This window comes from Tachysurus vachellii, chromosome 6 (genome assembly GCF_030014155.1).
Source record: "Tachysurus vachellii isolate PV-2020 chromosome 6, HZAU_Pvac_v1, whole genome shotgun sequence".
Lineage (NCBI taxonomy): Eukaryota > Metazoa > Chordata > Actinopteri > Siluriformes > Bagridae > Tachysurus > Tachysurus vachellii.
The window spans coordinates 12,914,420-12,937,691 of NC_083465.1; the positions used below are offsets into that span (position 1 = coordinate 12,914,420).

At 39.0% G+C, this 23,272-nt stretch overlaps 3 protein-coding genes across 3 annotated transcripts; all 3 read right to left on the reverse strand.

Moving 5' to 3' along the window:
* Window positions 1-871: 871 nt before the first annotated feature.
* LOC132847241 (neurofilament medium polypeptide) lies at window positions 872-4,555 on the reverse strand. The gene is made up of 3 exons (XM_060872352.1): window positions 3,423-4,555; window positions 3,060-3,184; window positions 872-2,951 (listed from the first exon to the last, which is right to left on the reverse strand). Exons 1-3 carry the CDS (start codon window positions 4,410-4,412, stop codon window positions 965-967), a joined length of 3,102 nt encoding a protein of 1,033 aa, XP_060728335.1. The 5' UTR covers window positions 4,413-4,555; the 3' UTR covers window positions 872-964.
* Window positions 4,556-7,582: 3,027 nt separating this feature from the next.
* On the reverse strand, window positions 7,583-10,957 carry ifit8 (interferon-induced protein with tetratricopeptide repeats 8). Its single transcript, XM_060872353.1, has 2 exons — window positions 10,836-10,957; window positions 7,583-10,580 (listed from the first exon to the last, which is right to left on the reverse strand). The coding sequence occupies exon 2, from the start codon at window positions 10,574-10,576 to the stop codon at window positions 9,278-9,280; it is 1,299 nt and encodes a 432-aa protein (XP_060728336.1). The 5' UTR covers window positions 10,577-10,580; window positions 10,836-10,957; the 3' UTR covers window positions 7,583-9,277.
* Window positions 10,958-11,701: 744 nt separating this feature from the next.
* comtd1 (catechol-O-methyltransferase domain containing 1) lies at window positions 11,702-14,785 on the reverse strand. Its single transcript, XM_060871365.1, has 7 exons — window positions 14,661-14,785; window positions 13,777-13,889; window positions 13,421-13,526; window positions 13,211-13,329; window positions 12,476-12,530; window positions 12,259-12,392; window positions 11,702-12,130 (listed from the first exon to the last, which is right to left on the reverse strand). Exons 1-7 carry the CDS (start codon window positions 14,707-14,709, stop codon window positions 11,978-11,980), a joined length of 729 nt encoding a protein of 242 aa, XP_060727348.1. The 5' UTR covers window positions 14,710-14,785; the 3' UTR covers window positions 11,702-11,977.
* Window positions 14,786-23,272: the final 8,487 nt, after the last annotated feature.

Genomic DNA, 23,272 nt, shown 5'->3' on the forward strand with positions numbered 1-23,272 from the left:
CATTTCTCTAAATTGTCTAGTGTTTTATTCCAGCACCATAAATTTCTTTCCTCTAATTTGAGTTGATTAGGTTTCTGTAAAACATTTATGATCAGACGTTTGTGCACGCTTTCAGATGCTTTTCTATAATAACAGCTAATTCACAGAGATTGTATGATGGATTTTCTAAAGCGTTCATGTTCTGCTGAGGTTTTCCTCTTGAATTTCCTCTGGGATAAATAATGTATCTATCTATCTTTTTTTATTTGGAAGGAGTCTCAACTGACAGCTTTACAGTATCGTGTTAATATGACAAGAAAAAAAAGAAGCTGGTGAGGAAACTACTGTTTGACAATATTAACATAACTACACATGGATAAAGTCTATGTCTTGTTCTTTTAAACAAAAAAGTTTGTGTTGTCAAATTACATTGCAAAATAAGGACCAAAGCAATACGTTTATCTTAATATACACCTCATGGACCTGGCTTTGTAACTCAAATGCTTAGGATATAGGTATAGGATTCTTCACAATAATAATTAATATCTTCAAATTTCCAGATGCCTCTATAAATAATTACACTTTCACATAACAGTAAAAAAACACCAAAAACAAATCAATATGCTGAAATAATATTTATTCTGCCAATATATAGCATTCTGTTAAATATACACATTCATCTATCAAGCTGTTGAGATGTAGCAAAATACGTTCATGTACGTTTAATCAAATATGTTCTATTTTATTGTATATTTTTAATTCAGCGGCCTAGATTTAACCTAGACATCAGCACACATGCATACCTCAGCTTCATTTGCATGTAGGTTAACACTGCAGTTATATGTTTCATGCAGTTATCTAGCTGTTCATGCAGTTTTAAAGCCTTTAAAGCATCAATTGCATTATTGATCTAAACCGCTATTTATTTTTACACTTGCAATTCTAATATATTAATCCTGCCTGCGAAGGTGTCTGGAAAATCTATTCATATATTTACTCCATTCTCAGTTACTGCTGGCACGTCGCTCTCCTTTTGCGGATCTGCTTCCATGCTGTTGTCCTGTCCTTTCTCAGTGTAAACTTGCTCTGGAGCCTCAGGTTTGTTGGGATCATTAAGTGCTGTAGGAGCTTTCATTTTTGTCGTGTCCATCTTGGTACTGTCCTGCTTTGCCTCACTGTTCTCAGTCTTGTCTGATTTCTCAGGCTGTGTGTCCTTAATTTCCTGCACATCTTTGTCTGTCTTTGTCTGGTCTTTACTTTGCTCTTTTTCTGTTGCGGTCTTAGAAACAATTTGTTCAGGCTGCACATCATTTGAAGTCTTACTGTCTATCTCTTGCACCTTAGGCTTGATTATATCCATCTCTTTGATATCCTCAGAGGTGTCCAGTTCATGATCCTTAGTAACTGGCTTCTCTATTATTTGCTCATTTTTTATTTCCTTATTAATCGATTTTAGTTCTTTGTCCTTCTGAATGATTTCTTCCTGTATTTCAGGAGATTTTACTGTTACTGTTTCCTCTGTTTTAAGACTTTGCTCTGTGTTTATGTCCACAGCATTTTTCTGAGGAGACTGCTCCTCAGATTTTTTCTCTGTTCCTGCAACTTTCTGCTGCTCTGTCATTTGCTTTTCATCAACCTCTGTTTTCTTTGATTCAATACTTCCCTCTGTTTTTCCACTGTCCATCATGTCCTTTGCTTGAATTTCCTTTCTTTCAGATGTTTCAACTTCTGTGTGATTGGCAGCAGTTTTGGAGACATCCTCCTGTGTTTCTTGTACCTTTGTAGACTGAGCACTGTCTCCCTTTTCTGATTTCACAGTTTCTTTACCAGCCTCTGGTTTGCTGTCTATTTTTTCCCCCTCCTCAGATTTGATTTCTTTTACTTCACTTTTTAGTGGTGCCTCTGTCTTTACTTTCTCTGCCGGCTCTTTTTGCACGACCACTGCTGTATTATCCTGTGCTTTTGTAATAGTAAGTACATCAGCTTGTGCTGTTTCTACACCCTGCTTTGAATCTGCTTCGCTTTTAGGACGTGCCTCTTGTCCTGCCTCAGCTTTTTGAGATACTGGCTGTGGGTCAGCAGTAGTTGCGTCCACCTCCACACATTTCTCCTCACTAGTTTCTTTGTCTTTCTCCATTGTTTTTCCAGGAGAGGAACCTTCAGGCTTAGCTACATGTTGTGTCTCCTTTTTTGCCTTTTCATTTTCGGATTTTGGAGAAATCTCTTCCACGGTACTTTTGTCTGGCTTGGTGATAGCCTTCTGTGTAGCTGCTTGCTCTGTTGGCTGTGGATCTTTAATACTGGCTTGGTCTATTTCTTTTGCTATGTCTTGTTTCTCTTCTTCAGTGTTGAGAGCTACCTTTTCTACATCCCTATCAGCATTTATATGTGTTTTTTCTGTTTTTGTGTCTAAAGCTGTTTCCTTGGTTTTGGAGATTGTGTCATCATCTTTGTTGTAATTGTTATCCTTATCTTCCTCTCCAGTTTCTTCTGTTGCAGTTAAGTTGTTTTGTGCTACTTCAGTGTTCATGTCACCTTCCTTAAGACCTGTAGAAACATCTGGTGACTTTTTAATTGACTGCTCTTTATTTTCTGTCGTTTTTTCTTTAGTGTCCAGTTGTTCTGTTTTGGAGATGGCTATATTTTCCTCTGCATCTGGTTCTTGAGTCTTCTTTTCCTTTATGTGTGCTTCACTTCCTCCTGCTACATCTTCACTCTCTTTTTTGCTACACAAGTGATCACTCTCCTTTGGTTCTTCAGCATCATCAGACCCTGTGTCTGATATCTCGATGTCTTCCCTGGTTGTCTCTGTAATGATCTCCTCGACAAACTTGTACTGTGGCTCTACTTTCCGGGTCATTCCCCCCACCCTAGGTAGAGTATAGATGGGTGACTGCCTGTAAACATAAGGCACGGGAATCTGTGCATCAGAAAGAGTGAAGTATCTTGACTCCTCACCCTCCAGCAATTTCCTGTTGGTGGGACATAAATACAACATGATTTTATGCAGCTGTGTCAATAACGCAGACAAATTGTGTTTTTTACGATAGCCAAAACCATGATAATATTATGACTTTCACCTGTATGAATAGATTTCAGTATCCAAGGCCATTTTCACATTAAGCAGATCGTGATACTCTTGCACATGGCTACTCATATCATATTTGGTGTTTTTCAGCTCCTGCTCCAGCTCTCTAATGGTGTCCTGTAAACAGACATCACAAGAATGTTTTTTTTTCTTAGTGTTCATTTAACATTTTTAATTTAAGTCAGGATTAACCATACCCATGCTTCTGAAGTGCATCTATTCTGCCTATTTAATGCACACGGTGTAACATGCCAGAAATAAGACTGGGCCTATAATCTACGTGATACAGATTCTGCAGTATGATTTGTTTTAAAAACATTTTACAGTGCCATCCTACGTGTGACAGAAAACTCACTTGGTAGTGATGGATTTCAGCGTTGTGACGTTGCTCGAGGTCATACAGCTGCCTCTCCAGAGCTTCTCTCATCCCTCTAACTGAATCAAGCTCCACACTCTTGGTCTGTAGCTGCGTTTTAAATTGGCTGATTTCAGCTCTGGTGGCTATCAGAGCATCTCTGTCGGTCTCGGCAGCTTTGGTGAGTTTGACCAGCTGATTGCTGAAGCGCTGTTCTGAGTAGATGTCGGGACAGAGAGCGCAACCTTCCAGCTGCGTCCTGATGTCTCTGAGCGCGGCGGTGAGCTCCCCTTTACCGAAGCTGCTCACTTCTGCAGAAACCCGCGTCTCCTTTATTTGTGTCAAAATATCGGTCACTTCAGCCTCGTGGTCTTTCTTCAGAAACTCGATCTCGTCTACAAGAGCGTTTGCCTTCATGTCCATCTCCTGCTTGGCTAAATACGCATTGTCGATGTATTTCTTTAGCGCAGAAACGCTCTCCATGGCTTCAGCTCTACTGCGCGCCTCCTGCTCGCATTTGTCCATCAGCGCTTTACACTCATCCTCCACACGCTTCTGCTCCAGCTCCAACTGATGCTTCTGCGTCGCTATTTCACACACCTGCTTCCTCAGGTTCTGTATCTCCGGCTCGTACTGCTTGGCCAGAGACGTGGACGACTTTGCTTTGAGTCGAATGTCCTCTATTTCCCTTTCCAGAGCTCTGTTTTGGCTTTCTAGACGATGCACCTTCTCGATGAAGCCCGCGAATCGGTCGTTTAGGCCGCGAAGTAATTCTTTCTCGTTCGTCGTCCTTAATGGCATTTCAGCAGAAAAGTGTTGCGCGCTTTGGCCTGTTTTCGGAGCTGCACCACCGCTACTGCTGGCTCTGCTGAGCGCAGGGGTCCTGATGCGCTGTGAGGATGGAGATAGCTGATAGCGCTGTGAGGATGGAGATGGCTGATAGCGCTCCTCTTCCCGTCTCCAGCCTGGTTCTTTTAGCAGACGCTCCATGCTGAGAGCAGCACGTATTTTCGCTTTGCAGAGTTGGTCGGGGTTTTATATTCTGCGGGATGTGATAAGTTTGCAGATTAGAGGTGTCAGTAACGCACAGAACGAGCAGCTCAGCTGCGCCGGGGACGCGCACACAGTCTGACGTCATAACCCCCCCCACTACACACACACACACACACACACACACACACACACACTTAATTAAAAAAAGGCCTAGTGGCAATTTGTCACTTATGACTAAAAATGTTTAGGTTTTTACCTTTCCAACAAAATGGCCATGCTCTAAGAAAATACGATCTAATTACTTTTATCTGACTACAAACCCCCTCCCAAAATATATGTCTCTACAATGTATATTTAAGTTGTCAGAACTCATCGCCCTGAAGCATTTGATATGTTCCCTACTGCTGATGCTTGCTTTAACCTCAGTCAGCAAATCAACTTTACCCCTATATGATCAGGTTTGTTGATAATAATCAAAGCCACTATTGCTTTCAAGCTACAGCATGTGGAATAAAAAAAGTGATGTATAATGTGATATTCCTGAACTGCAGTAAGTCACAGCAACAATCCTGGAATATTCATTTGTGTTGGTCGTAACTGGTCAGCAAATTGTATGCATACATCATACACCATGCAGCTCACCTCATATATATATATATATATATATATATATATATATATATATATATATATATATATATATATATATATATATATATATATAAAAGGTCTAACTACACTGTGTGTGACAAGTGAGGAGAGAGAAATAGAGACAGAGTAAATGAGACTCCAGTATAAACAATAAGAGGAAAATGGGTTCACGAGTTATGTGTTCTCTGTTTTATTGCTGAATGGTTAAGATATTTAAACTGGTCTCTAATTCGGAGTTTGTGTCGTTATCCAGCTGTAAAGTTGTTTTATCCAAAAAGATATCTACAGCCAGATGGTGAATAAATTTGGTGTGTTTGGTGAGTTTTTTATTATTTTTCTTTAAACACAGTCATATCACAAGTGGTATATACTGAATATATTGCATCTGTGTCTGTTAGTGACTTTGATCCTTTGGAGATGTTACAGTATTGTTTTTTACACAGTATTTTACACAGCTACCTAAAGATAGTGTGTTAGCACCCTAAAAGCCACTAGCCTAAAAATGCATGTAGAAAGCTTGTAGAAAACCTCTAAATTCACCCAGGTGTCCAGTGCTGAGCAACGTGCTGTGAGATTACACCAGAGCAACCCCTTTGCCTTCAGTCAGAACAAATATTAGCTAGCTAGCTAGCTAACAGTAAATGACTTGTTTGTAGTGTTGGTTATGTGCTGTTTGTGATACTGCTTTCTGCACACAGTTGCTCAATTCTCTGCACAATTCTCTTCAAAAAGGTAAAGACAAGCTTTTTACTTTTATACCACTTCTATAATACGTATAATCTATAATATAAGATTATAGTTTCAGTAGCAAACCACATACTGAATAGTGTGTAAGTGCAAATCTTTGTCCTGTTAAGTAAAACTATAGCATGCTGTCTAGAACAATGCCTTGAATGATCTCTGAATATACATTGACCTAGTGCTTACAACAGCAGAAATCAATGAAGAACATCCCATGTTATAAATCTTCTTCACACGGAGATCGAAATACCAATCCCCCCCCCCAGCTTTAGATTTAAGTATACACCTCACTGCCCTTATTTTCCCAGTTTAAAGGCACATACCAAAGACACACCCTTGATGGTTCCACCCTAGTCACAGGCAATGAGACAGTTCAGTACTTTTTAATCAGAGACTAAAGCATTGTACTGAGATATAAACACATTGACATTTTTTTCTCCAAATTTCTGTACTTCCTCGTTTTCCTTTTTGACTTAACGTAAAATCCATGAGTCATAGGATCCATTAGGTTGTTTTGTAATAATCATACTGATGTTCTGGCAGCTGTCAGCCATATAAAAATATATGCTCAGAGCAGAAATATTCAGTGGCACTTCAGGTTCTGTTAAAAAAAACAAAAAACAAAAGAAACCTGATGGGCGTCACCAACATTCCGTGAATCAGGACAAAGGCATATTTCCACTTGCCTGCCAGTTATATTGCTTGTCAATTCAGAAAGCCTCTGATCTTGCCCTACCATTCAGTTTCTCTAGCCTTGGCAGCATGTGTTTATTGTGTTTTTGTTGGAGACTGTATGGATTTGAATGATGAGTTTCAAAGTTTCATCATTAAACACTTAGGGTATAGTAAGGTATATTATTTTACTATTCGCATAACATGTGATACAAAGATTAATCTTGGGTTCTAAATATGACTCATTTTAATATCTTTATCTGGCTTCAGTAAGGCCCATCAAATAATGAAGAGGACAACGAGACTATTTTAAAAACTAAGGTAGTGTCAGGGATCAGCGCGGACCTTTAGACACGTGCGAATGTTTTTATTATTGTCACGTGTCTGCCCCGCCTTCGTCCGCTCCTCCCTGTCTCCTCACCTGTTTCCCATCCTGTGATTGACACTGTGTATGTATATATGTGAGCCGCGTTGCCAATGGCAGCGCGGATTCATTAGTGTAATTTCCGTTAGTTCCCCGTGTCGTGTGGATGTCTGTTTGTTTCCCTACTGTATTAAACCCCTTTCATTTGAAGCTATACCTGCCTACGGGTCTGTCTCCTTCCCACCGTATCCGGGGGCCTGACAGGTAGGCTGTAGTTACAGTAGCACTAGCACCATTCTTTAGTTTTCCGGTATCTCTGGCTATTAGGAACAGTAGTCTGGAGCCTTGAAGTTACTCTGTAATTGACTTTTACATTTATATTGTTCTTCTGCTGTTTAATATTGACTATTGAATATTGTTTGTTAATATGAATTACACAATATATAATAGATCTATAATACATCATTTGAATATTAGTTTCGAATGGTTTAAAAATCCTCACAGAAATCCCATCACTTTAGCTCATGTTAGTTCACTGCTTGGTAAAATTGTGTTGCTGTCTTTTCAGAGAGAGTATTAATGTAGTTTGTCTTCAATATCAGACGAAAACCAATGGAGCATGTGTAGCCATAGAGACTCACTGTTTATTATTTTCCAGCACTTTCAGTCACGCTCATGAAAGGCCTAATAATGAGATAGCAGTTTAGTTAAGGTGTAGTAAAAACACAGACACTGAAACCTGGAAACCTCTGTTTTAATCTATAATATACACATTTTATTGATCAAAATCCTGCTCTATTTGTAGTTTCGGTGATGCTGAACAAAGAGAAAGAAATTGAATGGCATTCACACACACACACACACACACACACCATGTAACAGCAAGTTATCTGAAGCATATAGATAAGATAGATAGTAAACCTTCTTCCTTGCTGTGTAAAGGATTAGATGAGATTAGAGTTTATTATCTAAAACCCAAACTAAATCCTGTTTATATATATATATATATACTGTATATGCTTAAAGGGAAAAACTAAATGGAACGACTGTTAAATGGAACACAGGTGCTTCCACAACCTCCTGTGCCCTGTGGCATGTATAAAAATACATTGAAGCCAAACTGACCGTAGTTTCTGGTCTTGAAGGCAAGAAGAAAAGATCTAAGTACCTGTAAAATTGGGATTATTGGAGTTTGGATGACATGAGATTCAATTATAAAATAGCTCTTCTGGTGGTGCATTATTTAGTAACAGATCATAAAGTTTAGATTTATGATCTATGAGAAAGATCTTTAGATCTACATATTCTTGTGCAATATGTAAGAGAATACCAATATACTATATGCACATATTTAGGATGAAACAACATAACCAACATATGTTTATTGCTAGAACAGCTTCAGCACACCTTGGCCCAGATTCTACAAATAGTGCTGTATTGTAGAGATGAACGCCATTCCAGTGAAGGTGTCTTAATGACCGTGGAGGAGAGTGTCAGTCTAAAATCATGTACACAGTAGATGTTCAGATGGGTTGATTATACTCATGGATCCATTCAGTGAGTCCTGGGGATTTTGGTGTTTGAAGGAAATGTTTCATCAGAGAGTAAAAGCAGTCAGTCAGAGTAACTTTTCCTGATTGTACTGAATTGTACTGTAATGACACGTTTGTCTAACGGAACAAAACATTACAGCAAAATCCCTTCACAAAATAACAGAGCCCTGGTTTTCAATTTGCTATCCATCTCTTGATAATAGTAAGTAAGAAAATCTTGCTATGATTATTCATTCATCTTCTACTGCTTATCCGAACTACCTCGGGTCACGGGGAGCCTGTGCCTATCTCAGGCGTCATCGGGCATCAAGGCAGGATACACCCTGGATGGAGTTTGCTATGATTATATTATATTAGATTAGATTCAACTTCATGATCATATGTTAATCAGTGAACTTGTAGGAATATATAATCAATCATGATTACTGAAATGGGGGGCACGGTGGCTTAGTGTTTAGCACGTTCGCCTCACACCTCCAGGGTCGGGGTTCGATTCCCGCCTCCACCTTGTGTGTGTGGAGTTTGCATGTTCTCCCCGTGCCTCGGGGGTTTCCTCCGGGTACTCCGGTTTCCTCCCCCGGTCCAAAGACATGCATGGTAGGTTGATTGGCATCTCTGGAAAATTGTCCCTAGTGTGTGATTGCGTGAGTGAGTGAATGAGTGTGTGTGTGTGTGTGTGCCCTGCGATGGGTTGGCACTCCGTCCAGTGTGTATCCTGCCTTGATGCCCGATGACGCCTGAGATAGGCACAGGCTCCCCGTGACCCGAGGTAGTTCGGATAAGCGGTAGAAGATGAATGAATGAATGAATGAATGAATGATTACTGAAATTTCGATGTGATTTAATAAAAAGTTACATCTCGTCTTCTGGACAAAGAAAATCTATTTTTCATTATGCAGAGAATTTTCTCTTAAAGAATTCATGAACTCTCGAATCTGGTACACATCCTTTCTAGTATTGGAAATGACTTTTTGGAGCCTGTTTTTGCAGATCCTCCATTCAGTGGATACTTTTTGCAGTGCCATGCCCTCTTTGTAATGCTTAACTGCCGTTGCCTCTGAGCCCAGACGATACATATTAAAGTCTCCATATATGCGATGCCAAGCCTGGAGATCTGCTGGCTGCAGGTTTGGGCGTGCAAACAACTCTTGAAACTTTTGTTTTGCTTTAGCATAGTTACCAACTTCAGAATACCTGAGTGCTAACTCAATCTGTGGGTAGACAAAATGTGGATTTAAACGGGCTCCCTCTTCTAAATGGTGTATACAATGGCTTAGGAGCACTGGGTTATGCGTGTCTCCCATCTGCATGGCTTTCCAGCGATAATTATTGGCAATTTCATGATGCAAACGTGAGGAGTCTGGTGCTTTCTCCAACATTTTCTTCAGCACACCAAGAGCCATGTCATAGCATTGTTCCTTCTTCATGAATTTAGCAACACTCAGGACAACACTCAGGTCATATGGAGCCATGTCTATTGCGTGCTTCATGTGTTCCCATGCCTCTGCATTTCTCTTGTTCTTGTAGCACTTGAGACCCATGAAGACATGGATCATGGCATTGTCTGGATCCAGCTTTAGGGCTCTCTTTAGCTGTTTCACCGCAGGCGACTCTTCAAAAGGTACACGCCTGTCCTCTCTGATCTCCAAGCCCTCAAGGTGAAACAGAGCAAAGGCATAGCCAGTGTTCCACTCTTTGTCTTCTGGTTCTTTCTGTAGAGCCTCATGAAAGATCTCTTTTGCCTTGATATAATGCTTTTTGTTGAAACTGAGAAAAGACCATGCTTTTTCACTCAGGACCTCATGGAGCAACTCTTTTTCTGGAGCAGGAAATGCTCCAGAGATTTGTGCCAATTTCTCCAAATACACGTTGGCCATGGTATCATCAGCCATGTGATGGTGCAACCAGGCCAAATTTCCATATGTGACAATATTGTAGGAATTATCATTCCGCACTTCCTTTGCTTTTTCTAAACATTCCCGAGCCTTGTCATCGAAGCCCTGCAAGTGATAAATATAAGCACAAAAATTTAACTCCCTCTGTCTGAATTTCCTTCCATGATCAGTTAGGATTGAAAGACTCTCAGTGAATTTGATCTCCAGGTAATTAAGATCAGCATCCTCCTTCTGTAAGTCCCAAGTAAAGTGGCACTCCAGTTTCTGAAGTTCCTCCTCAGACATGTTTCTGTAAAGCGAATAAACACAATACTACACCGTGTTCTTTCAGCAGTGTTCAAGTGTTAGAAAAACTAAAAAATCTGAAATTATTTCATTCTTTTAAGTGCATAAAGCTGGTTTAGTTTTTTTCATAACTTTCATTCTACAGAAAAAACAACTTACACAAAACTTATTACAAAAAAACAACTTGACATTGTTGTGTGTTGGTATTGAACAAATAAAGTATAAAAACCAAATAGTTGTAAAACATAAAACCACTCACTGTTTGATGCTCTGCACAGCAGGATGTTTGAAGGCTTCTCTTACAATGTCTCGTGAATAGTTATTAACATAGAGCCAGGGATTTGACTTAAGTTTCACTTTCTATTCCTGAGAATCGAGTTAAACGAAACTAAACTCTGGAGCTGTGATCTGGGTTTGACCAATAAATCCGGCATCCAGCAAAAATATAAAACCATTCACAGCCCAGAAATTCCTGTAAATCCTGGACACAATATTATTATATTGTATATTATAATATTAATATGAAATATTATTTTCTAGCGAAGTATCTACTCAAACCTATTTTGTTCATTTTTTGCAAAATTTTTATGTCTGTATATATCCGGTTTATGGTTTTATTTATCTCACCTTCTTTTACACTGGTTATTTTATTTATTATTTATTGATTTTTATATATATTTACATATATACATATATTTTTTTTTAAGAATTCTTATTTTAGTTTCTTGAACTACTTTGTGCATGTGTGTATTCTTAAGTGTATGTGTGTGTATGTCAAACGCACTGTGAAGCACTTTGGTCAGCCATGTGGCTGTTTGTAAATGTGCTATACAAATAAAGATGAACTTGAACTTGAACTTTTGCAATCTTTCTTATATTACTTAAAAAATTTATTCTCTTAAGCCACGCAGAACAAGTACAGTAAACGGACCGACGGCGCCATCTAGCGGCTACGGATTGGTATTAAACTTACTTCAACAAAAACATTTCCCTGTTTAACACAACACAAATCTTATAAAAAAAAAACAAAAAAACAAACACACGATAAATTGCAAGTAACACAGGGTAAATAGGACAGCAGAGAAACATTATAGCTTCGATGGAAATGACACAACGATACTCAGACAGATTAAATATAATTTTAATGAAATAAAATTCACTTAGATTGTGTTTAAAGAAATCTGGAAATAAACATAAACAGGAATTGTTTATTCAACATTTTTGGAAGTAAAGGCGATTATTGAGTTGGTGAATGATGTCTATGTCTTGAAGAAATCACATAATACATGATGAAGTTACAATTAATTATCAATAACAATTATACGATATCACAGGACAAAAAAAAAAATTATTTGTTTGTTTGTTTGTTTGTTTGTTTCTTTACTTTAGCAAAGGATTCGATTATAATTTGATAGCCAGGGTTAGACCGTCACCCACAGTGAGCATGCTCAGATCCACTCGCTGGTCTTTGTGGAGTTTCTTATTCAGCTGGTCAATGGTCTGGGAGGTGACGTCATCCTTGTCTGGATTTATGACTTTCCCTCCCCAAAGGACCTGAAGAGTGCAGGGATGTCAGATCAGTATGTGTGCTGTCTCAGTGAGGACATGGTTATCCTTGTCGAATATGTTGTTATATTGAAATTTTCCACATACTTGCAGTTATTGTCCTATGTCATACTTACATTGTCGATAGCTATTATGCCACCTTTACGAATGAGCTGGAGGGATTTCTCATAGTAATTATCATAGTTTTTCTTGTCCGCATCAATGAATACAAAGTCATATGTTTCGGCTTCACCAGCCTCAAGGAGTTCATCTGTAAAGAGGACAAAACTATGACAAGTTGCAGGCATTTATAACTTAGCCTGAAGGAATAAAGCTAAAATCTCTTGACATTACCCAAGGTTTTGAGTGCAATTTGATGCTGGATGTCAATTTTCTTTTCTACTCCAGCCTAAATACAAAAAGAGAGAATATCATGGTGGTGTGGGCCAAAAGCTGCCCTTCTGCCCTTCAGATGCAAAAACACAGATAAAGCAAAAGTACTGTAACGCTTGACTTTGCAAGCTGTGTCAACACTGACACTAAAGCTGACACTGCCAACTACATCAGTCAGCATTCTCACATCTCTGATAGACATTTCTGCATCTCTTCACTTTCCAGGGAATTAGGCTACATTCTGCCCATCGTCCAGGGAATTGGAGGAAATCATTCTTTGTAGCTAGCTACCTTGCAGTTCTCTTAAATAGAGCAATAAGTCAGCAATAACATATACAAAAAAGAAACAAGGTTTTTTTCTTTTTAAACCTGACTAGTCTACTAGCCATTTGTTACAGATCCTGAAAGATCTTCAAAGATTTTAATGCCAATTTTGAACCAACTATTTAAATTTATAACATTTGGCAGAGACCCTTTTCCAGACATGCTTGCATTTTTATCTCAATTTTATACAACTGAGCGTGTGAGGGTCTGGTTCCAGAGTCCATCAGTGGCAGCTTGGTGGACCTGGGATTTGAGCTCAAGACCTTCCAATCAGTAGTCCAACACTGTAACCACTAAGCTGCTACGCCCCACATTAAACCATATTTAAAACATTTTTAGTAAATGTACTGTATGTTACTCGTGTTCACCAACCTCTTTAAAGTATGGTTTAGCTATTTGCACATAATCATCGTTGATTTCACAGGCCACCACTCGGCCGTCCTCAGGAATAGCCAAAGCCATACTCAAGGTGTTGTATCCTGTATACATGCCTGAGACAAGTAACCAGAGCCATTTTTTCAGAGACATGCATCTGTTCTTCACTGAAATGTACTGAAGTCTTAACAGAACTTGCATTCTTACCTACTTCAATAGTTTTGTTGCCTTTAATCAGTTTTATTAAATTAGCCATGAACTGAGCTTGTTCTGGAGACACCATCATACTGTTCCAGGAATCTTCCATTGTTCTCTACGAATTAGAAATAGAGATTATATATAAAAATTAAAGTATTAAGTGAGCATTATAGATAAAGATGCAGAGCACACGTGATTTTTGTTCATTTTTTGTTCATTTATATTTATATACTAGATTTTACTCCCATCTAGTATCTGTAGTTTTCAACAGGCCTAAGCATGCATGCACTTTACTACTTTATCTCTAGATTACAGTGATTTTGTTTGGATTTGTGATTGAAGTATATTCTTGTGACTGCATGTACCAGCTGCAGTTTGGCCAGCACTGGATGCGCCCTTAAAGAGTTATTCACCACATAATTGAGCAGAGGATTGTCTCCTTTGTGACTCTTGCCAATAAAACTTAATGTTCCCGCTCCTAAAGACACAATAAGACTACATTAATAATGGCTGGAAAAAAAACTGCAAGTCATACTTTGATAGTCAGGTATCATTTGTCAGAGAGTTGGCTGGAATAATCTTGTTATCTGTTATGATCACATATCCACACAGGTAACACTTTCTTTACAGACCATTCAAAGTTTAACAAAAATTCCCACACAAGAACTGGGGAATTATCTTTTGAACATTTCACTGAAAACAATTATAATTAATTGTATATACTAAACTAATTTATAACACATTGCTATATTCAGAAGGATTGTTTTATACTGACATTGTATAGACCTATAAACATTGTAGTATTTACTCAACATACTATAGAATGTATAGAAAATCTGTAATAGACTGCTTCATACACTATACAGTATATAACAATTGCAGTGAAAATAAATGTCATTTTAAAGGTAGTTGTAAAATACACAGTAGGTCTACAGTTACTAATGAAAAGAAAAAGAAAAATAATGAACAAGTAAGTGTTGTTGATGTTTTTGCTCACTATTAGGTTTTACAATTAACAGTTGTCAGATTTACAGCAATTATTATTATTATTATTATTATTATTATTATTATTATTATTATTATTTTCCAATAATATATCAGAAGGGTTGATCACAACTTTGACACAGCAGTTTAAATATAAACAGTATTTATACTGGACTTATTTTACTTGTGAATAAATATCTGTGAACTTTCAGTTAAAAGTCTTCTTAGATTTGTTCCTGTTCTAATGATCATGTGACAGTCTTACCTGACAGTGCCACGTAAAAAAGAACAGAGAAAATAATTTTGGAAATCATTTTGATGCCTCTTCCAGTGTTTTCAGCAGGTGCCTAAGTCCAGCAACTAGTCAGTGCATGTGTTATTTATACAAACACACACACACACAGAGACAAGTGGGAAGGTCCATTGTATGTTTGTTCTACTCAGGGTGAACAGGGACCTCTGGTTTCTGCAGTGTTTACTTTGGACGAACCTGCATATCTTTGGTAATGTTGAAAGAATAATATCAACTGAAATTCCATTGATCAGAAAGCTGTTGTGTGTGTGATATGATGATATGATCATTGTATAAGTGTCGATATTCGATAAATTAATCTCACTTCACAGGGACATACACTTGTGTACTCCAACAAAATGTTTCCTCAGTGCAGACTTTTACCTTTCCATTACATTGTGTCATTCAGGGCATTCCAGTACATGTGTTATTTATATATGTGCTACATTTAGGACTTTCCAGCACTGACACTCTGTTGTGACTGAGTGGGTAAAAATCAGCTATGTTGCCAGCAGTACTATAGGTGGAGCTGAAATCAGTGCAAACATTACACTTGCTTACACCACAACTGTTGAATTCTTTTGGATTTTCTCCCTAATTTAGTCATGGCATTTCCCACCCATCAGGCAGCTCTCCCCATCACACGACAGCTACCAACCAGAGAGAGACCGACAAGCATCCAAACTGCTGCATCTGGGGCAGAGTAACACACTAGTAATTGCTGATAGAAAGTGCTTTTAGCTCCATTCTGCATGCATGAGCTCACAGATTTGAGTACTATCCTATTGTAAGAGGCCACTACCATTAGGGAACACCATTATCACGTAGCAGCGTACATGGACTACCACAGTATTTAGGTAGGTGGTACGTGCCAAGGTAACATTCACAGGAATGCCAGGATACAAGGTTTGCCAGCAGAGCATTGACCAGAGCATTTGTGTGCTTGCATTTGCCCATAATGCATCTTGGTGCCATCTCGTCCCCAGGTAAGCGAGTTTTCTTTTACACACCTGGCTGTCCACATGATGTAAAAGAAAACATGATTCAACAGACAAAACCATCTTCTTCCATTGCAACATGACCCAGTTCTGAGGCTAACCTGCCCTTTGTTGGACCATAGGGCAGTGGCCGCACTACAATAGTTCTTCAGTGGGATTGGACCACAAAGGCTAGACTTCACTCCTTGTCATTGCTTCACGTCATTGGTTATCCTTCGTTTGACCACTTGTGGAAGGTATTAACCCCTGCTTAATAACACTCCTCAAGCCCTGCTGTGTTGGAGATGCTCTGAACAAGTCCATCCATCACAATTTGGTCAGTTTTTCCTGCTTTCAACACAACAGTTTTGAGAACTGACCTGTTCACTTGCTGCCTAGTATATCCCTGTCCTTGTCAGGTGCCACTGTAACGAGATAATCAATGTTATTCACTTCACCTGCCAGTTGTTTTAATGTTTTGGACACACACACGCACACACACACACAATAAATTAATACATACATAAATACACGCACACATTTAGATATAAATTCAAAGTACGAGTGTCGAATATGATGCAGATCCAAATTCTGTAAAATTCTTGTGGGATTCTTTTTTAAGGAGTGCAGAATAAATAACATATAATATTTACAGACAAAAGAATTACAGAAGAATTACAAAGACTCTGGACTGCTTTTCTGTTGTAAAACTGATATGTATAGATCATCATCTGTGTCAGAATCTAATGCCATCCAACTCCCAAAAAAGAAACTACACCCTGTGTAATTTATGGTTGTTCTGAGTCACAGAAAACGCATCGCTGTCAGAGTAGATTTCTTCTGGCAGGACAAATGTAGTCTGCAGACCTGAGTTTGGAGCCCAGACTATTGAAGTGTGCTTGGAATCTTTATAAGTTGTGAGCTATAGTGCATTCTACTGCCCCCTAATGGACAAGGCCTATGTGTTTCACGCCTGGTAAATAATGAGGATTTCTCTCTTTTATACACTTCCAGGACCACGTAATGTCTAGTTCTGAATAATTAATCTGTTTACAGATTTGATCACATATTATTGCCTTTGCTAAATGAAAGTTTCTTCCTAAAGTGCCTTTAATTTATTAGCACGATGTAATATTGCCCACAGATACAATCCTGCCTGTGGATCAGCCTCCCACATACAGCAGTGAGGTTCTTGCTGTCAGTCTCCAAAGTGTGTGCACCTCCGTGAAAAGTTGTTTACTTCGTCTCATTACTCACAGTCCAAAACAAGCTAAGACTGTGTGTGCGCGACTAGGAGTTTGTCGGCGTGCGAGTCTGTGCGCAAAAGCAGGAGCGGGATGTCAGAAAAATATTCCCAGTGTTGGAGGTGGGATGGTGGGGCACTCTCGGAGGAGCGGCACACTTCCTTCACCGCTTCTCTAATTAGGTATGCGCGGATGCAAACAAATCCCCCTGCCCACACGTAGGTATCAGTGAAATGAGCCGTGACTGCTGCTGTCTCTAAAACTTGCCCGTGCCTCCTATGATGATGGGGGGGATGGAGCTGCCACTGTATGTGTGTGTGTGTCGCTCAAGTCCGCTGGGTGAAAATAAGATGCTGTGTTTTCACATCCTCTCTCCCTCTTCTTCCTTGCTGCTCCAGGCTGCTTATGTGACGCTAATTGTTTCTGCTACTTGTTCCAAGTAGCTAGTGTTCAGTGGCATATTGTGTAGCTATGGCCTGGTCCATGTGCTCCTTTACAGACCACTTGAAGGCCTGAAGACATCTATGGAGCGTGTCTTCCTTTCTAATACCTGACCCTGCTTGGTTTGGCATTGACTGTTACCTGTCATATATATGACCCATATAACTAGGTTATACAGGAAACCATGCATATATAAATGATTGCTTTTGAAAGGTGTTCATCTATGACAGTTTAATTCATCTTCATTACTCTATATTTGAAGGGTTGCTGCATGAATATGTCTTTGTGTAGAGTTTAACTTTAATATTTTGAGATGATTATGGTTTGGCTTTAGAGTATGTGTAATGTAGGGGAACGTGCATCCCTACTAAATAAAGCACAAATAGAACGTGAATAAAGTTAATCCATAAAGCGTCCACCTTCCTAATAGTGTGGTTTTCTGTTTAAAAAGCCCTGCAGATTCTGTTGTGTATAACACAGGCATTATTATTAAACAGATTTCACTTTTACAGTACTTAAACGTTTTATAAAAGCCCTCTGCGATTTGGGTTTTCTCAAATAGTTTGAAAATTTGATACCGATTGTTTCTCCCTCAGCAGCTTGTAGAGCAACATAAGCAAATTCTAATTCAATCATATACCTCAGAGAGGAGGAAACACACCGCACGTATTCTTTAAGCTGATTTAGCTTTAACTTTGATTTTGTTGCACAGAGCAAAAATGTTGTTTGTTTTTTCTTGGTTTACTTTTTTTATTTATTTTGCATATAAGAACACTACCTACTGTACATAACACAGTATAATACAGTAACAAATGTAAAAATACAGCAAAATGTTATTAGTCTGTGATTTCATGAATAAAGATACAAAAATTTTTATATATATCTGCTATGCTCTTTGTTTTTGTTAACCTTGAGTCATATCTCAAGGATTTCTTTTTGTGACCATATTTTTACATTATTAAATAAAATTTCATGTATATGACAGGTATTGTATATATTAACGTTAAACTACTGCCACATATCCCAAAGTATACAAAAGAAAAAACAAATTGATAAATAGTAAAAGTAGAACCCGCAATATGTGTGCACTCATATGAAGGATGAAGCGATAGAGATTAGACTGTTCTCTGTAAGGAAGGAGAAAATGCTTTTCTTGTTGTTTTGCACCAAGTGGCAGTGTTGTCTATATAATAGCAGTGTTTAGAGTACAGTGGCTCTGCTGTTCCACAACACCATTACTGTCTCTGAAATAAAGTACCATATATTGTGTGTGTTTCTATATATATATATATATATATATATATATATATATATATATATATATATATATATATATATATATATGTATATGTATGTGTGTGTGTGTGTGTGTGTGTGTGTGTGTGTGTGTGTGTGTGTGTGTGTGTGTGTGTGTGTGTGTGTGTGTGTGTAAATGAATTATAGACATTTTAAAAAGCAGAAACACAATGTTAGATGTTTTATTATCAGACATAGAATCTATCCATCCTTATTATTATTATTAAGCACAAGAATTGGAATTTTATTTATTTGTTAATACAGGTTCTTTTTTGGAAATAGGATTTAATGCTGGCTTTACAGTACAGTGACGATACAATAAAGTATTGTTTAAAAAACGTTTATTATCCTGGCCTTATGCCTCTCCTGTAATGTACAGCTGAACTGCACTTGGCTGTATACGTTCACACTGAAGTGGCAGGTGCACTTAGGCATTATTTCTATTAACCTTGTGTGAAAATAAACACAGATTTCAATGTCTGTGGAGTCACACGAAGCAGTGACACTCCTCAAAATATCAAATAAGGTGCTTGGGGGCAATCATGCCATTGCAAGCCCTCTAATCTGAGAGGCAGTGACACCTGAAGCAAGGTGCAAAAAAGACAAATGTCATTTTTTCCGAAACAATTAGGGAGGAAAGGAAGGCTTTCCACTGTTATGTCGTGTCTGTCTCAGGCTGTCTGCTTGGCAGTGCTGTGGCAGTGCGTGTATATCACTCACTACTGACGGCTGCCTGTTCATGTCAGTCACAGCTCTACAGTATACACACACACACATCTTCCTTCTCTCTGAATACTAAACAATGTGTGATTTTGTTGCACTTTAAAAAAAAAACTTTTAACAGGCTAACAGTTCCACCTCCATAGTCAGTATTAAATGATTATAACTAGTTTTATGTATACAGTACCTGAAGTGATTTAGTGTGAATTTGACACTCAAGAGTTTCATACACAGATATCCAGCTAAGGTGAGTGCTAGAAAATGAAAAAAAAAGAAAAAGAAAAGAAAATATCCACATGCACTCATTTGTCTACTGATGGATTGTGCAGCACAACCAAAGGGAGAGAGAAGCTGACACACGTGATGGGATGTTTCAGTTCTTTTATCTCCATACTGCTGACACCGGGGCTATTTACACCACCCAGTGCGTCTGAAATGGATGTCCTTTTGTGCAAAGTCACTTCATTTTCCTTCCCTATTCTTTTCCCTCTGCTTGTGAATGTCCTATAATTGCCATACTTGAAGTGCTAATGATAATGTTATAACTTGGATCAATTTGCTATGGCAATTGGACCTACTTAATTGAGTCGATTATTAAGCCTGTGTGTCCTGAAGCTTACAGAGACAGACCGAGAGGGCTGGACACAGAGGGAGCTCTCCTCAGACTCCTTTTGTGTTTGTATAGAGTGAATCTGACGTGTTCTTGTAAGAATATAGAAGAAGAGGTTTATACTCTCAGACACTTGCCAGATCTGAAGTTAATCCAATAATAAAGAAATGCCTTATTTTCATCTGCTCCAGACATACAAGCATAAGGTCAAGAGCAGCTTGTATTAGCAGAATGAACTCAGAGTAGTGTAGATAATTAACTTTTAATCTACTAATCTAATCTACTTCTAATCTAATTATCTGACTCTGATATCCAGTCAGCCATGTGTAACACAAACTTTCCTGCCATTTTTAAAAAAGGAAAAGGCAGTAAAATAACATCTTTTCTTTCATTCTTTTCTATCCAGACATCAGGACGGTCTTGCAGAATTATCTCAAAGAGCAGGAATGCCGTCATTTCTCCGAGCTGAGGTGCTGCCAAGAGCCTATCCTGACTGCAGGTCTTTGACATGTTTCAGTTCTGTAAAGAAGGTTCACACTTTGGAACATTACTGCAGCCCCTCTCTTGTTCGCTGTGATTCCTATAAATGGGGGATAAGGCACTACAGTGTGTTGTAAAAAATGTTATCCAAACATTTTCTATCCATTTTGGGACTGAAATATTAATGAAAGCACACGTTCATACCATTGAAAATGCTTTGAGTGAATTGTAATGTGGCATGATTTATGAATGAAATCACACGTTTATTTTGTTACACAACACTGTATTTCAAAAAGCTACGCTCTGAAATAAATGTTTCATGGCCTATTTACAGCTGTGTTATTCACATGAGTGAAAAAAATTCTTTAAAGGAATCATTTTGGTGTTTTTCTTCGGCCCCTCCCTTTTTGCAGTGTGTATCAGCGGTTGAGGCGCAGGACTTTGTAGGGAAAACAGAAATCCGCCTAATGTTCCATGAAGACCATGGTGAATTTATATTGATGGGAGTGTTGACTCTGAACCACATAGCCATGATTTTTTCATAAGCCACTGGGAACAAGAAGTCAGTCAGCTGACAGGTGTTAACACTGAGAATAGCGCCGTGAATAAGAAAAGGGACACGCATAAGAGCACGGTTGGATTTTCTCTTGCAGAACTTGTGCGCCTCACCCTGTTAAGTGTACTGCTGGAGGTTTTACTGGGACTCTGTAAACACCACAATGCATGTCAAATATGATGAGTCTTGATAGCTGTAAAACATACCCAAGGACTGTTCCTCACTTATTATCTGTAGCCGTGCCCTGGAGCCATGTCTGTATCCTCACTTGCTCGTCAGCTCCGCCAGGCCGCGCGGGAAGCCATTGATTATTTTGGCATGAGATGGGGAGAGGGAGAGGTGTGATTTTTTTTTTGTACTTTTCACTTGAAAGAAATGGGGGGAAAATCAAGAAAAAATAAATATTTGTATGTGCACGTGAGACGGGGAGAGAATAAAGTTGATGCATCCTCTGGGTCGTATGCATGTGTGTGTGTGAGTGTGTGAGTGTGAGAGAGAGTGTGTTTGCAAGGAGTGTCGTAGCGTTTCTCCTCAGAGGAGCAGTCTGCCAACCCCAGGCTGTGCAGCATTCTCACCAGTCAACTTTACTGCCTTTATTTGGGCTCACGAATGGCTGCCTGACTTATCAGCTCCTGCAGGCTGTAGTGGGTCTCAGGAGCTCTAGCGGAGCTGCTGCTGGCCCAGCACACTTGCGCTGTATTAACTTTGCCTGGCTCCTGCAAAGGGGAGGTGGAGAATGCTGCATGGCTCCAGCAAGTGGACTTATGTGGCTCCGGGGACCAACCTCCCTGCATCTGCTCAGGCCTTCATTCCCAGCGCTTTGCTCAGCACACATACATCAGATAGATATTACAGTAATCCAAAGGTAATACATTAGCTAGTGCGCCATGGGGACACTGTGCTAGGAATAGATGCCTCAACCACTCACCCTTTTGTCAGGCCCGATTCTACATCTCCGGGAGAAAACTCCACTGCTAACCATTTATTTATTTATTTATTTATTTATTTTTTTTTTATGTTTTTTTTTTTTTTTTGCTATGTCACTGCTGGAATTTATTCAGAAGTAATGTGCTCAGTATTTTATTCCTAATCACACTGCCCAAAGGATTGAGGCATATTTCCAAAAAGCAAATACATCTTGCATGCTCTTATGAAAGCAATATATTACTTAAGCACTTAAGCACCAGAGAGGAGGAATGAAGCTAGCCACACTTGTAGTCTGTTTATAAGGCTATATTACTAGAAGAGATTCCCTCTGGGCTTAAGGCCATCTATTATGGCAAATACTGCATCTTTATCTGCGTTGTTTTACCTTCAGGTTATTATAACGCAGATTTGTTTAACTTAATTTAGTATTCAATGTGTTTTATGATGCACACTCAGTAAAACCATCTCAGACGTGTTCCCCCGGATCTGTTATATTGCTGAAAGAGATGTTCGGAAAAGAAAATTACAAATATATTTATGCAGGCAGAAAGCAAACATCATCAATGTTTAGATATAACAAATCAAATAATGCAGGAAGGGAAGGGGTGGGACAGATATGAGGCTCCTTATTGACTGTAGTTCATGAAGTCGGTTACAGAGAGAAACCTGTCAGGAGGAGCAGTGAACGAGACACCTCTGACTTCCTTGCATATGGAGAGCCATATGTTTGCTTGATAGACAGTACTTAGACAGGGCAAGAAAAACAGAAACAAGTTCTTGGCAGTCTGAGCACTCAACCTCCCGCTTAAAAGGAAATAAAAGAGCATCAGTCTCACATGTCTCTTGTGTCTGCTGATAGAGCAAACAAATGTATTGCTAAAGGCTGTATTCTAATCGGCAACTCATCCTGATTGATATTCTGACAACAAAGACTATATTACACCTTGAAATGACTCGTTTTCATGATTATACTCAGCATGCTTTTTTTTTGATGACTGCTAATGCCAAGAAAAGCTAAACCACGGGGTACTGGAGTGGAGGTGAAGGCAGCTGGATCAATATCATCTTTCCAAAAGTTTATCAGCTTTAGGGCTTTGTAGAGAAGTAGGGTTGTGTGTTGGTGTAAATGGGGGATGTGTGGATCTGCTCCCATCCCCATGTTAGCCGTTGTCAGCGGAACCTTAGATAGCTGTCTGTCTGTAAGACTGACAGGCCTGCTGATGAGATGATGGCATCAGAAAGAACTGGCTGACAGCTGCTGCTTGACAGGCTTCATGTCTGCCTCCACAGCAGCTCCCTGCTCTACTCTGCTCTTCTCCATGCTGTTGAGAGCA